Genomic DNA, 15,788 nt, shown 5'->3' with positions numbered 1-15,788 from the left:
ATGATTCCAGAATCAAAGAAGTCTGACTTCCACATTGGATTTGATTTTTAATAGAACTAACAAAAAGGAGATCCTGACAAAGGCAGGAATCTCAACTACATAGCACTACATACTGATTCTGCATATTTCTCCTAACCCTGGAACTGGCCCTGACCCTGTCATTTAGCATTTTGTGGCATTTGAGCCCCACATAAATTATGAAGACTATGGGATCTTCTATGGAGTGATAGGATGTTGGATATGTACAAAGCATGCCTTTTCTTTTAGAAGCAAAATTTTTAACTTGGAAAAATTAAAACTCAGCTCATCAATGAGTGCATTTCCCATTTATTTATGCTTATCAGATGTGATCCTCTCTGAATGTCAATGACTGGAGACTGGATGAGGTCTGAGAGCCTGATGGGCACCATTGGTACCACAAGGAGAGCAAGAGAGGAAGACCATTTCCTCAACAAGCTTGCTGTCCAATTGGGCTGACAGGACACGTACATGAGAAATAAGTAGTGACATGAGGCGGAAATGACAACCATTCCACTGCTCTGGGAACCCTAGTGAGAAGCAGAGAGGTGACATAATAAAAGAGAGAGAAGCAAAACCCTACCCAAACAAGCCGAGAGAAGATGCAGTACTTTGGGGCCATGAAGTTGAAAATTTAGGCATGAGTTTTCCGTAGTTCTTTCCTGCTTGGTAAATACCATTAGATACCCCCTGTTGTAGGACAGACCCCTTACCTGCCGCTTCATCTCGGGTCTGGTGATCTCATTCATATTTTTGGTCCTGCTCACGGAAGTCTATTACCAACTCCTGTGCCTGTGCTAGGGTTCTAGGGCTTGTTTTCTCACCTCTGAATCACTGCAGTACCCTGATTTCTCCTGCTTTGATTTCCTCAGGGGCCCATTGGTCGGGTCTTTTAAGAGATGATCACTACTTCCCCCTCCTGATCAATTTCAGTTTCCAAGTTCCTTCCCCAGTCACATGGGCAATGCATCTTTCTAGGAACCAGAAGCCACTTAGAAGTGTAACAACAAGGCAAAACCAGCAGTGCTGATGCAGCACAGAAAGCACTCCTGCACAGGTCTGCGAGGAGAAGACACAGCCAAGGAAGTGACTGCATGTAGCCACACACACTGGGATGCCCTCCAAAGACATGTGGCAACGACACAAGCTTTAGAGGCAGGAAGATTTGGATCCGTATCCTGGTTCTGCCACGTAATAAAATGGGAGTGTCATAAAACACAACTCCCATGGTTATGAGGTCTGACGGAACTACCTTTTATAAAGTGTTGAGCACTGTGCTTAGCATATGGTAGCTTCTTTTCTGGAAGTGGGAAGAACTGCATAAAGGTTGCACTGACCCCTCAACGCAGAGGAGATTTAATCCCCCCTGGGGAGACTCATCCACACTTAGTGGCACAGTAACAGCAATGAGGTCCTTGAAGAGAAGCATTAATACCAAGGAAAGATGATGAACGTCTGCTTGTCAAAAATAGTGGATGCACTGTTAACTGGCTATTTCGGTTAAGAGAGTGTTCCCATCACATTGTTTTTCACATAAAGGAAACTGAATAAATGTTTCTTGAATATACTATATAGTAATATGAGTGTCCTCCCGAAAGATAGGTTTCAACCTTGGTTACCTGTGAATGTGACATTATTTAGAAATAGGGTCTTTGCAGATGTAATTCGTTAAGAGGAAGTCATATGGAAGTAGGATGGGGCCTAAATCCAATGACTGCTGTCCTTCTAAGAAGAAAAGAAGATACACAGACACACAGGGAAGAAGACCACAGAGGCAGAAACTGGAGTGTTACACTGTACACCAGGGAACACCACCAGATGCTGGGAAGAGACGAGAAAAGATCCTTCCCCAGAGCCCTCAGAGGGAGCGTGGCCCTGCTGAATCTTGATTTCACTTCTAGATTTCACCTCCAGATCTTTGAGAGAATCCAACTCTGTTGCTTGAAGCCACTAAGGTTATGGTGATTGTTTACAGCAGCCCTAGAAGATGAACACACCAGGATACACCTGAGTGGAAGTTTCGATGCCCACATTTTATTACTTGTTCTTATAGAAGCAGAAGTTAGATTTTAATAGGAGAAATATTCCTCAGTACACTTGGAAGCATACTCATTTAATCATCCCATACTTGAAAAAATAATGATATATTACTGAAAAATTATGTGTACATCAAATTGTAGCACCTAAAATAATATGCTAAACACCCTGAAAGTATTCACCATTAAACACTCATGTGCAGTGAAAACACTGATGAGGCATTTCATCATCTCTACGTAGCAAATTTTTAGGAGTAAAAGTAGCAGAGTAGTGTGACTTCTTTTATTACTTCTAAGCCAGCCACGTTTACTTTAAAACTTTTGCTCTTTTCTTATTAAATTAACAATTACCTGGACCTGCTAAAATTAACGAAATTAAGTACCATTTTGAATAAAATGCTCTTTTTCCCTGTTAGATAAAAACTTAGCATAAAACTCTCAGCCTGAGAAAGTTCAGGTTGCCTTTTATTTACAGTCTTTATCAAGCAAATAATATTCATATTTTGAATTATGCAAATAAGCATTTACATGATAAATCGTAATTGCTCTCAGACAGCTGTTTATAATTGGGTAAATGAGACACACTTTTAAATTGTCTAAATACGTACTTACCCATGTTTACATATTTATACACTAGACTCTAACTGTTCCGAATCAGCTGTTAGCAACTATTGTGCCTTATGCAGACCAAGGGAAGAGAACTTTTCACAAAAAACAGCAAAATCCCTTTTAACTTGCTCTAAGATGAGAAGGATTTGGTAAGATGACCAAGTCCTTCGCATCTTCTCAAATAAGGGGTGACCTCTCTCTGCATACCCCTTGCCCATGGCATTGCACATTACTTCACGCAGGAAATGATTTTATATCACTTTGGCTGGGTGGGGAATTAATCCTGATTCATATTCTTATCTGATTAGGTACGCCGTTGACAAAGGAAACATGTTCCTTCTAATGGAATGTCTGTATACCTTAAAAGCCCAATTGTCTTATATTTAGCAATGTACTCTTATGTCAATCAAAAAATATCAACAAGTATTTCTTTTGAAAACACAGAAGCAAGTATAGAGCACCAGCGCCTGTCCTGGAAAGGCACCTGGGATTAGCACGTCTGAAATGTTCAGAAAGCAATTAAAAGGAAAAGCGGATGGTACTGACTCCCAGAGCTAAGGGAACTTAGAAAACAAAAGAAAGGGTAGGGTGCACGGTCTTGGGCAAAGCAGCGTGGGTTTTGAGGATTCTGGGAGCTAGCTCACTTCTCCCTGTAGAGTAAGGACTGCAGGGCTGCTGTGAGGCAGGCCTGGATGAGGATCACAGAGCCTGTGGAATCGAACACACAATCCTCTTCCCAGCACATTCACATGCACCCCCTCCCCCTGCCCCACGCCTTCCCCAGGAAATCCAAGAGCTTGATGTTGAGTGACACAGCCTTGCTGTGACCATTCTCTCCTCTCCATTTTTCCCAGTAGGCAAAGAATCCTCCCCTGACCCTGGCCTTACCAAAAAAAAAAAAAAATCTTAATGCATTTCCCTTTGCTTTCTTAAAGCAGTCAATATTTGCCTTGTTCTGCTTCCCTCTAGGCAAATGCATTTGTTTCTAATTCATCTGATTCTGTTCTTACCTGGTGTTTTATATGTGCTAGAGAGAGAGAACTTTTACAAGATGCTCTGGCTGAATTAAGAGGATTCAAATGCTACTTCAAGGATTCACACACTGGGAAGAATGAATCCTGAAGCACAGACACTGGGGGGAAAAACACCTCGAGGCAGCTGTAGAGGCACCAAGAAATGAAAACATTAGGGCTTGGGAGGCTGAGCCTTTATCCTTCCATTAAGTACAGTGAGAGCCTTTGCATTGCGAGCAGAGATTTAGCCATAGCAGCAAGTAGGCTGAGGCCAAAGCTCTGAAACTGGAGGGTCTGGATAATGCTGCCGAGTTTAAGGAAATCTCTTCTACAGGCAACTTGTTCGAACTCTGTTAGAGGAAAAGCTACTTCAGCGACTAGTAGCACAGAGCATGGTAAAGTAGAAAGATGCCCCGATTAGGAAAATCTGGTCTTGAAGCCAAACTGTGAGATGCTGGGCAAGTCACCCAAACTCTCTCTGTGCCTCAGTTTCTTCTTCTGTGAATTGGATGAAATTCAACTCAGCTCTGTGACCGCCGATCCTAAACTTATGATAGCACAGCCTCCAGCTGCTGTATGAATAGAAAACTCCGCCTCTCCACCTCCCCATCATACATTATTATCAGAGCAACAACTGCTGTGATAAACAAACCTACTAACTGTGGGCAAGGACCGTGCCAAGCACTGTACATGAAAGATCTCATTAATCCTCACAACACCCATATGAGTGACTATTTCTATTTTATAGATGAGGAAACTGTGACTCCAAGAAATTACCAAAGTTGATCCAGGTCACCCAGGTTATTCAGAGAGCCGGACTTCAAACCCAGATCTGGTGCCGTTGGTCTGATCCCCAAATCTGGTGCATGTTGGAAAGAAAAACCAGGTGTTCCTTGAATTCTGCCTTATGCCTGAGTCAGTCAGCCTCAGTGCTTGCTGAGTGCTTGGTATTCATGAGTTACTCATATATTTGTGGATTTTAATTTTCTCAAAAATGTTGCCCCTTGAGGGACTTGCATGCTACCAAATATAAGGCTGGGTGGATGGGCAGCCTTGTGGTGGGGGCAGAAGGGGGTTTATATTTGTGTAATTCAGTTGACTCTAGTTAATATTCAGTCATTATCTTTGGCAGCCTTCTAAATCTACCAGGAGTGTGACTACTGGCCACAGAAGCCAGAGTGCAGACCTCCTGCCTTGTGGGGTATATTTGGAGGAAGAAAATTGGCTGCCGATACAAGTGTGGCATGGAACAGGAATACAACAATTCCCCACCACCTTGGCTCCCTCCTGAGCAGGACTCTGGGTGGCTGGCCTGTCCCCGCCCCTTCTCTGGCTCCAGGTCTCTGTCTGTCTCCAGAATTGACTCAGATCACCTTGGGTGGTCGCTCCCATGGCCATTATGCACGTGCAGCTTTCTGCCTATTGACATTAGGGGATGTGCCCCCACCTTCCCTTTGTTTCATCCTCCATTTAAGACACATTTGTTCTCACTGGCTTTTAACTGGTTTTCAATCTATGTTCATTGCTAGGGTGAGTTATCTTTTTTAAAAAACACAACTTGCAATGGGTTTCTATGCTGTCCAATTAGCATTGTTAAGCTGTTTGGAAACAAATACAACTTAGAGCAGATGAAATCACACTCTGCTAGTCACTGAGATGCTGCTAAAAAGCAAATCACAACAGGATTCCTAGAAATTAGCCTTAGTTCCCAACAAGGACTTTTAAAATGCTGTAGGCCTTCAAGTCTTAATTGGTATCTGAACAAAACCACCTGTTCTCCCCTACACTTCCCGGTGTGCTGCTCCAGAGGTGATCAAATAAACTCCCTGCCTTCCTTTTACCAACTTCCAGCTGGTAAGTCATAGCTGGATAGAGATGGGTGATCACCAAGGTGAAATGAGCACTCACTCTCCCATTTTCTCTTAACTTCCTCCCTCCCTTCACCCAGTCACTTTCACCTCCATTCAGTGTGGACACCTTGGATTCACTTAGAGACACTAACATGTTTTCTCCCCTATTCTGCCTACTCCTTGGGATGCTCCTCTGACCAATCAGCTGATGGGAGAATTGGTATCCCACCAGGATTTGAATAATAGAAAAATCTCAACAATGCATTAACGAGTGTGCATCATGGAAAGAGATACTCATATACTTTTCCTAATTGTTCTATAAAAGAAATTATTAAGATGATAATTCATGAAAACTTGGTGGTTTTTATTTTTATTATAGAAGAAACCAGAATGCTAAATTTACTAGAGATGACCTGCTAATTGTATTGTCTAACCCCCAGCATTCTGACATCTGAGCTTTTGCGAAGTTCATCATTTGATAATCATTTCAGTAATACGTAAGAAATAGAATGTCTAACTTTAGGCACACATATTATTTCTTAGATTTCCCCCCTCGAAATTTGTTTCACAGCCCAATCCTTTTGCTTAAGGAGAAAGGCTTTCTTTTTTTCTGTTTCTTGTTAAGTAGTCAAAAACAAAGAAGCAACTAAAATCCCATGTGTAGCCATCCATTTCTTTTCTCATGCTACCAACCATCCAAATATACACATACTTCCAGTGCCTAAGAACTAAGTTTCAACTATGTAGCCCCCCCAAAAAATGCACACATCCCGATGCCATAACCACCCAGAAATATATCAATCTAGCTTTTATAAACTGCCTTGATTTGAGGAGCTGATAATGAAAACAAGCAGTGGACACATGCTGGGTCAGACAGTCTTTACAGCTGGTTCATGTGGACCATGGACAGAAGAAGGCTGAAAACAGACTTGGTGGAAACAGTAGGGGAATGATCTGGGACTGGTTGTAAATTAAATGAGAACTTGACAAGCAGGTGAAATTAAAAAAAAAAAAAAGACAATACAAGTTTTGTGAAGCACTGTCTTAAATTTCTTCAGGTTCATATTACAAAGCAAAATATTTTAAGGATAAGTCAACAACAGTTTAGTATAGATCTTTTAAACAAAAGAAACTTAGTCGGAGAAATTTTTTTCTGTCACTTAATTGAAGTTTATAACCAATTAAAAAATACAAATGTGTATTAAAGATGAATCTCTCATCTTGGGGATACTCAAGCTATTATTTAAAAAGTCACCTAGAAAAGTACAGCTTTATCATACATAGTGGTGTTAAATACATAGCATACATATGCTAGTATCAGAATGTATTTAAAGTCATTTCTTAGTTGTTTCCCAACTTGAATAAATCCAATTTATGGGTTTTAAGATTCAGAGCAAGGCAAATACAACAATAAATTTCTCAAGAAATTCTAAACACCCTTCTTCATACCCTGTTGTTGAGCTAAAGCTAAACCTAAAATGCCCAGTATTGAGCTTTGTCATTTATGTATTTGTCTGATGGCTCCAGAAGTAGTTTCCATGGTAAGTTCCCTGTGCACAAGAAGCAGGGTGAGTGGAATGTCTCCTTCCAATGAAGAACTTTTCACTGACAGTGATAAAGGCCAAGAACCTCCTTCACACAAATGATTGAAAAACAGAACACGAAGGACATTTTTATTTTGTTTTGTTTCCTTTGTGTGGTATGTGACTTCAGTGCAAATACCCATTTAATCAAGAATACAAAGACAGCCACCTTTGCTGGCTAAGGGATTTCCAGAGACTGCAGTAAACATACAGCTCTTTTACTTTTGTGTGTGTGTGTGTGTGAGGAAATTCCTGCAGGTTGTCATTTCATGCTCTTGTTATACAGTTTTGCCTCCTCTTGGGAAAAAGATTTTTTTCCAAAGAAACATTTAAAAGTAAACTCAATAGAATCTAGAAAAACTTGAATGCTTTAGAGGGTGAACTTTACTTATTGTTGTTGTTGTTTTTAATTTTCTTATTGAGACATGATTGACATATAATATTGTATTAGTTTCAGGTGTACAACATAATGATTCAATAATTGTGTATGCTGCAAAATGATTACCAGAATAAGTTTAGTTAACATCCTTCACCATACATAGGTACAGACTTTTTTTTCTTGTGATGAGAACTTTTAAGATCTACCCTCTTAGAGACTGTTAAGTATATCATACAGGGTTGTTAATAATGGTCACCACGCTGTGCATTACATCTCCAGGACTTACGTCATAACTGGAAGCTATTGTAATTAATTTTTAGAAATATAAATACTTTGGGAAAGCATATAGAAGCCACTGTTGACTGGAAATTTCTGGTTCGTGTATTTTTTTCTCTCTGAGTCGATGAGATCAAATTGAACCCATTGCTCTAAGCCAGCCCAGACTCGCTTTCTCTTTCACCTCTTAATCATTCTTTTCTAATACCTTCTATTACAATGGACTTTCTTTCTCCTCTTTACATCCTCTTCATCCCCCCCCCCAATTTCTTCAATTCTAGGGATATCACAGTCTATCTGCCTTCAAGCCTCTCCTTAAGCTTTGCTCTCCTAGGTAATCTACCCTGACTCAGGATGCAGTAACAAATGCGAGTGTACATTGTAACATTCTCAAATGTATAAAATGTAAAGTGGTATTTTATTACTACTGCTGTCATCATCACTGTAAGAAAATGGAATATTTGATTCTTTAGACCTCTGATAGACTATGGTCCCTGTCTTCAACAGATATTAACAACTACTTCTCTAGCCTAATAATTGGTTTAGTGCTTAAACTGCTGCCAAATAAGACAGAATAATATCTCATTTTAATAATACAACCCTTTTAAAATCCCAAAGTTAACTCAAAGTAAAGGTATATATAAAAAAAAAAGAGGCCTTGTTATAATGCTTGGGTAAGAAAAAATACCTAATTTGAAATGAAGTGCTGGTGGTTATAAGCATGCACTGCAGGCAGGCCTATGTGAGGTGCTAGGGTAAATCTCACAAAATATGTTCCTGGGGTCAGTCTACTCTGTCAGTGTCTGTATGTGACATTAAATGTGACTTAGGGCCTGGACTTTTATTGTGTAAACATCAACTAGGATACTGTTATATATAAACTGTATCTGTTTCAGTCAAGCAAAGGAGGAGTATAAAGTAGCATCTTGAAAAAAGGATTAGACAAAAATGAAGAAGTTCAGCTCTGAACAAATAAGATTTGTCACCCTCTCCAAGGTGTGTTATTATTTCTATTCGGACAGCTTACATTCCATGCTAGCATTATATTATACCATTGTAAAGTATGGGAAAGACCAGAAATACTTAATAAACTAGTTTAAAAATTTTTTAAGTTATTTGTTGGCTCTTTAGGAACTAGAGACTATAGATATTTCATTAAATACCTTTACTTTTTAATTCACTGAACCATATTACTCCCTACATTTTTTTTCATTATATATCTAAACAACTAGATAAACATAGTAGAAGAGAAAAATTTTTCTGCTAGAAATCAACAATGACAACAAAAAGTCCCTGGAAAGTCAATATTTCAAGGAACTTAAGATGGGACCTTTCAAATCTTGTTGTTTGACCTTAAGCAATAAAATCTGAAGCCCATTTCAAAGATGTACTAAATCCCCAGTCTGAAAGTAATTGTCGTTCCTTGTCCTGTATGTATATATCATCAGTACAACTAAGAATGAGTTGCAGCGAGGCCTGGACCACCGCCAAGCAATTGATTATTACCTATTAAAAGGGAAATGTTTACTTATTCATGGCAACTAGGTTTCAGAAGGAAAGGCAAAGAAGTCTGATTTTAAATGCTGCTTTTTCTTTCTGTCCTAAGTCTGATCAAGATCATTCACTTCTTCTTAGAGGTATCAAAAGCCCATTTTTATTTTTCCTTTTGCTATTTTAACCAGAATACTGATAAAAAGGGGAGAGCAGTTGCTATGAGGCAAAGAAAAATGTCCTGGCAGTTGAGGGCCCTCCATCTATCAAGGGGAATTTGCAATGTTGCCTCTCTTCAATACTGTATAGATTTGCAGGATTTTGTGAAACACTTAACCAAAATGGAAGGATTTAAAAACAGAATGCAAGATATAGATGCAATCATTTTTTAAAAATCAAGATACTTTAGTTTTATTTCAGAATTTTCTAGTCTTAAATTCTTAAGCACGCAGCAGTGATGATCATCTTGGATAATACTTTTGAAAAGGCGATTAATGCAGACTGCTTAAATATATTCACTATAGCGCAGATGCCTAATGATTAAAAACTCTTATTAGGATTGAGATGCACTACATCCAATTACAGAGAAACAAATACTTATCTAATTAAATAATAATATTCCCAAGCTATGTTGAGGTGCAAAATAAGTTCAAATGTCCAGAACACCAAGCAATATCTTAAAATCTAGAAAGGATATTCAGTTAGATGGTTTACTTGTGATACTAAGAATCTCTTATGAATCAGAGGCAATTTATATAAAGATTTCCAATATGTGTAAAACTTATTATCTGGCCTAGTTTTTCCAATTGACCCCATATCAAAATAATTTTCTCCTCCCCCATCTTTGAGTCTGTCAGATATGAAGAGGCAATAAAGAAAGCATCTTTCACTAATAATTCTGGCTGTTTACCTCCTTCCCTCCATTACTTCAGAAGGCACAGTTTACATGGAACAAACTCCTGGAGTCCCCAGGCTCTGGCTCTTCAGAGATAATTCAGATAAAGTCCCAGAGCCCAGCTGAGAGGAAGACTGGACTAGCCTACAGAGGCATTGAGGAAACCACAATGACACAGGGAAGTTGCAATGCTTTCTAGAACCAGGAGGTACAGACTTTTCCTGGGATATTTAGAACACAGACTGGGACCCAGGAACACTGTTGCCAGGTTAGGGAAGGTAAGGCTAGAAGTAATATTGGGAGCTAATCCCAGAGCTAGATCCTTCTCAGAACAGATGTGGGGGGCGGGGGGAGGGAATAGCTCTTCTTTGGGAGCCAAATACTAAGAGTAAAAGCAAATATTTGATGCTGAAGAGCTCTTAAGAATTGAAGAGTGCCATTTACTTATTTCTACATGTCAGTGTGGGCTTAGGATGTTAAATAGATTAAAAGGCTAAGAGAGGTCAGTCACTCCAGGAAAGACTCTTCTTTCGCATCTCCTGACTTGGTTCTCTGGTTCTCTTTCCAAAACTGTTATCTACCTCATCCCTACTCTTATGGCGTGTCCTTTGGAAACTCGGAAGATGGCACATCCTCTCCTAGAACATTGTGGAGAATGTAGAGTCAGAGTCCTGGGGATGAGTACCAGAAAGGCAGGGCCGGGGGGAGACCAAAGTTGCTGATTAACTCAACAAAGATAGATTTAGAAAAATTCCAGAGGTATGTAATCATAAAACTGGTAGGGTCCTTAGAAGTTACCATATCTGTTCTCTTCTGTTTCAGATAAGGGGGTGGGGAGAGAGGTTCAGAGTGATGAGGCCATTAGAGCTAGGTAGGGGCTGGGCTGGGATGCCAACTGACTCCTAGGCCAGAGCTCCTTCTCCCTCACACAGCCAAGAAGTTCAGATCCCAAATGGGAGTCTATCCTAATGCTGCCCTAGGATAGTCTTTGCCAACGCCCTCCTTCCACCTGTCTCGGGAAATGGGCTAGCAGAGGTTGCCAGGCATCCGGCTCTAGCTGGAGAGAAGTCCAGGAAGCCCTGGATCAGTCTGTGACCTGCCCAATCTCTGAGACGCTGGAGCTTAGGTGCTGGGGCGCAGTGGGCACCGAGTTTCGGGCTTCTGCCTCCCCCTGTCTCCTCCTGGCTCCCTCTGCCGCCCATCTCGAAGAGGACAGCCAAGTCATTTCAATTTAATCTTATTTAAAAAGACATAACTAATAAATCTATTGCCGGGGCGGCAGAGAGACGGCCAGCAGAGTCGATCGTGCTCCCAATCCCATTGAACCCCATTGAAAACCATGACAACACGGGACAAGCTCCGATTTATCCCGGCGTGCTAAAGAGCTTTGTGAGCAGGCGTCAATCACGCATTATTTCGGACTGAACAAATGCAAAATCTTGACTGGAACAAATGCTTCCAACAGGTCCGGGGCGTCGAGCTCCATTTCCCCTTTGTCCGCGGCCTAGCAGTTGGCCTGTATTGGGGTTGCCTCCGCCCGACCACCCAGCGCGCTGCGCAGCCCGGGGCGCCTTGGGCACGCATGACAGAGAGGCTGATGGGGAGGGTGCACCGAGCCAGCGAGCCCGGGCCACTGCACAGGAGCCAGGTCCCAGTTAAGCTCAGGTGGAGCTAGGATTTCGGGTGCGGCCACCCAAGCGCCGCGTCCCTCACTAGAATTTAGCAACCAAATACCCAAACCACGGCTGCAGAGGAGAGGCCTCTAAAAGTGCCCTCAATGAGCCCTAGACTGAAGCGGGACCACGGGGGAGCCAGTGGGCCAACAAAATGTATCCGCGCCTGGCTCCCTGCGCCTTCTACCTTGATCATTCGCTCGGGTGGGGCTGTGGGAACTAGATCTCAGAAAACCCCCGCAGGGTGTCTTTTCTGCCCGGCGGGCCCAGTCCTAATTCTCCCAATCGGTCCAGTACCGGACTAGGCCTGGCAGCTGCCTGGAGCGGGAAGCCCAGGCCGGAGGCCTGCCCTGGGGCAGAGGCTGTACCCCCGGTACCGGGCCTGACATTGAGGCCACATAGCTGAAGCTCACAAGTGGCGCCAGAGGGTCTGGCGACGCCAAGGAGGTCGCAAGGCCTTCATGGGCTCCCGGGGAAACGCCGCCGCCCGTGGGCCCTAGAGCGGGCCTGGGCTGGGCCCACGGCCCGCAGCGGCCAGGCGGGGCTGGGCTAACGAGGGTGGCACTAAGGACCCGAACAGCTTGGCCGGATTCCGCCTCCGTTTTGCCGGTCTGGGGAAACGGGCGCCGAGCCGGGGCTCCTGTACTACTGTCAGCCCTTTCCCAGCACACTTTGAAGGAAGGAACGTTTGGGGTGTGGTTCCTAGAGGCTTTCAAAACCCTCGGCCCAGATGCCGGCGGAACGAGGCCACAACTCTGTGCCCGCCTGAAATTTCTCGCCTCTGAATCCTTAGAGCGGCCTAAACCAAAAAGAGAAAGAGCGCGCCAGAGTTTAACGCCGCCTTGTAAATCACTTTCTGGATAATTGCGGGAAACGAACACTCTAGCAAACAAGCTCGAGGAATAAAGCAAACAGGGAATAAATTCCTGGGTGCTCATAAACCCACCCATGCCGCCCCCACCCTAGCCGGCGCTCTTGCGGGGCCAGGCCCCGTGTCAGCCCAGGAGGAGGAGGAAGCTGGGGCTGGGACGGGCGGGTGGTGACCACCGCTCGCCACCCAAGATGTTATTCATTGGTAACAATCCCCATTATCTGTCCCCACTTTGGGCTAATCAGACAGAATCACTAATGCCGTAGAGCTGCTTCCTGCCGCCTCTGGGAGGTAACGGGGCGCCGAGGGGCGGGGGACGGGGCGGGGCGGGGGGGGCGGAGGTGGCACTTTCCGGGCTCGCTCGGTCTTTGGTCCAGCACTCATTCAGGTACTTAACACCCTGGAGACCCGGACCTCGGCTTTCAAAGCATCCCGGGTGGGAAGAGCTGTTTATATAAACAGATGCCGCTGTAAGCGCGCTAATATCCCGGCAGCCAGCGCATGGCGTGCGCCTCTGGCGCCCACCCGTAGCAGCGGCGTCCCCGGCCGCCCCTCGGTTCCCAGCCTGCCCCGCCCCCGCCTCCTTCCCCTTCTTGGCCATGGCCACCTCTGGACGCCTCAGCTTCACCGTGCGCAGCCTCCTGGATTTACCCGAACAGGACGCACAGCACCTGCGGAGGCGGGAGCCGGAGCTACGCGCTCCCGGGCCCGGCCCCTGCGCCACCTGGTTGGAATCCGAGCGCAGCCACTACCCCTGTGAGTAAGCGGAGGACCACGGCGGGAGTGGGGAGGCGGGAGCAGAACCACGCACCCGACCCATGCGGGACTGGGAAGTCAAAACCAGTCTTCGAACCAGAGGCTCTGTCCTCCATAAACCCCTATGCCAATAGTTCCCTAGTCAGCACATCCTGAGAGCAGATCCTTGCGCCTGGCACTGACGCCCGGGATCTGGGTTTCTGTTTCTAGAGGTCACAATATTTAAATATTTAAGAAACAAGCCCTTAAATGTCTGAAAACGGCTACGTTCTCAGGCCTCGGTCTGAGATGGGCAGCAGTGGCGATCTTAGCTCTCCAAGGCTTTGCAAACCTCAGCAACAATTGCAGTAGACCTGGAGGTGGCCAGGGTTGGTGCCCCAGCTTGCGGTAAATTCGTCTGCTAGCGCAGCGACCAGTGTGGACTTGCTTTAAGAGGGCCCTGGCGAGTTTCTTAGGAGGCGCGGTCTCAGGTTGTGGTATAAATGAGGTCACTGAATTTGGAGAGGTGGGTGTCCAGATGCGGGCCCAGGGAAGGAAATGGTCTCAGCCCTAAAGCCGCGGGCGAGTGGCGGCGCCCTCCGGCCAGTGGTTCCACGCGCGCGCGCGAGAAGCAGCCGGCGTCTCATCAGGCCGTGTCTCCTTTGCCGCCCCTAGCCTCGGACGAGAGCAGCCCGGAGACCAGCCTTCGCGACTCGTCGCAGCGGCCGTGCACTCGGCCGGTGTCTCCCGGCTCAGACGCTGAAAAGAGGAAGAAGCGTCGGGTGCTGTTCTCCAAGGCGCAAACGCTGGAGTTGGAGCGACGCTTTCGGCAGCAGCGCTACCTGTCCGCGCCCGAGCGCGAGCAGCTGGCGCGCCTGCTTCGCCTCACGCCCACACAGGTCAAAATCTGGTTCCAGAACCATCGCTATAAGCTGAAGCGCGCGCGCGCACCCGGCGCGCCGGGGGCGGCGGAGTCGCCTGACCTGGCAGCCGCTGCCGAGCTGCGCGCCGCCCCGGGCCTGCTGCGCCGCGTGGTGGTCCCCGTGCTGGTGCGCGACGGGCAGCCTTGCGGCAGCGGCGATCTAAGCACGGCCTCCGCCCAGGACAAGAGCGGCGCGTCCCCGGCCGCCACCTGCCCTCTGCCAGGCTATGCAGCCTTCGGGCCTTGCTCGGCTCTCGGCCTCTTCCCCGCCTACCAGCACTTAGCGCCCCCAGCCCTGGTCTCCTGGAACTGGTGAGGCCGTTGCGGGGCGCGGGCACCTGGGGCTACCCCGGACTTTGGAGTGGCTCTGCGGCCGAAGCAGGGCTGGAAGCCGAGATCCGGAGTGTTCCCCCGGCCCCATCTCTCTTTGGGCCCCATCTCCTTCGGCGCAGGGGTCCCCTGCCCCGCGCTCCCCCAGCCGCTGAGCAGGGAACTTTAGCCAGCATTTCCTCCTCTCCCCTTCCCTCGACCGCCAGCCCCAGAGCTAGATTTTTATTGCTTAAACCTTATTTGTATATTTTTAAATAGCTATTTGTATGGGAAGCAACTTATTTTTAAAGAAATAGAATATTTTTCCTCCTTGTGGTGCGAGAATAAAATGTGTAGGGTTGGGTCCCCTGAGCGCCTGCCGGGAACGTAGATGGAAGCTGTGCTTTCCGGACCGGAGTTCAGGGCGCCCGTCCACTCTCCCCACCCCGGGCTGGGTGGAAGGGCAGGTCTCAGTCCCGACGCAGCTCTAGGAAGATGTTGGGGAAGGAGTGGAGGGAGGGAGGTGCGGGGATAAAGCCAAGGAGACCCTGGGATCCCTGTCTGCGGGAGGTGGCGGGAGCTGACTTGGAGACCCCTCTGGGCTCCCGAAGCTGCTGGTGTTTCAGACACCAAAAGTCAACCCAGTTGGCCAGGATAAGACATAATAAGCTTCCCCACAAGGACTCTCTGGAGACGGGCCAGTTGGGCTGGGGGCAGAGCGTACTGCGTTGGAGCAGCTCAGGCCTGGTCGCAAGCTGTCCTTTTCTGGACCCGAGGAGCACCCGAGCACCCGTAGAATTTGTAAATCCCAATTAAGCCTGCGAGTGCCTCGCTTGACATCTGTGATTTCCTCCCTCTTCTTAGCTCTACACCTGGCTGGAGTGGAATGGGGAGGGGGAGGGTAGCGCAATGAAGAAATCAAAGGGTGGTGGGGAAGTGACCCTCCTCCGGGCTGCCAGCTGCGGGAAGACCAATTTGGAGAGCCAGGGTGGGCCGACATAGGTGTGGGACCTGCTGGTGGGTCTCATTTCTCCCGCGGTCCTGATACACTCTAAGCTCGGAGATCCAGGGTTCCACCCTTGGAATTTGTAACTGCCCTTCGCCTGGGTATACGGAGCTGCAGACCTT

The 15,788-nt window shown here is 46.1% G+C and overlaps 1 protein-coding gene across 1 annotated transcript; it reads left to right on the top strand.

Annotated features, from left to right (window-relative positions):
* Positions 1–13,293: 13,293 nt before the first annotated feature.
* Positions 13,294–14,667, top strand: NKX2-8 (NK2 homeobox 8). The gene is made up of 2 exons (XM_032404700.1): positions 13,294–13,450; positions 14,105–14,667. Exons 1-2 carry the CDS (start codon positions 13,294–13,296, stop codon positions 14,665–14,667), a joined length of 720 nt encoding a protein of 239 aa, XP_032260591.1.
* The last annotated feature ends 1,121 nt before the right edge of the window (positions 14,668–15,788 follow it).

The sequence above is a fragment of the Phoca vitulina genome, unplaced genomic scaffold (genome assembly GCF_004348235.1).
Source record: "Phoca vitulina isolate PV1807 unplaced genomic scaffold, GSC_HSeal_1.0 scaffold7, whole genome shotgun sequence".
NCBI lineage: Eukaryota > Metazoa > Chordata > Mammalia > Carnivora > Phocidae > Phoca > Phoca vitulina.
Note: the sequence above shows the minus strand (reverse complement) of the source record. Positions and strands in the feature narration are given on the sequence as shown.

Bases quoted from the DNA above. Each gene is read 5' to 3' on its own strand.
- NKX2-8 (XM_032404700.1), top strand. From the start codon at position 13,294: ATGGCCACCTCTGGACGCCTCAGCTTCACCGTGCGCAGCCTCCTGGAT. The intron at 13,451-14,104 runs GTGAGTAAGCGG...TGCCGCCCCTAG, and splicing joins CGAGCGCAGCCACTACCCCT to CCTCGGACGAGAGCAGCCCG.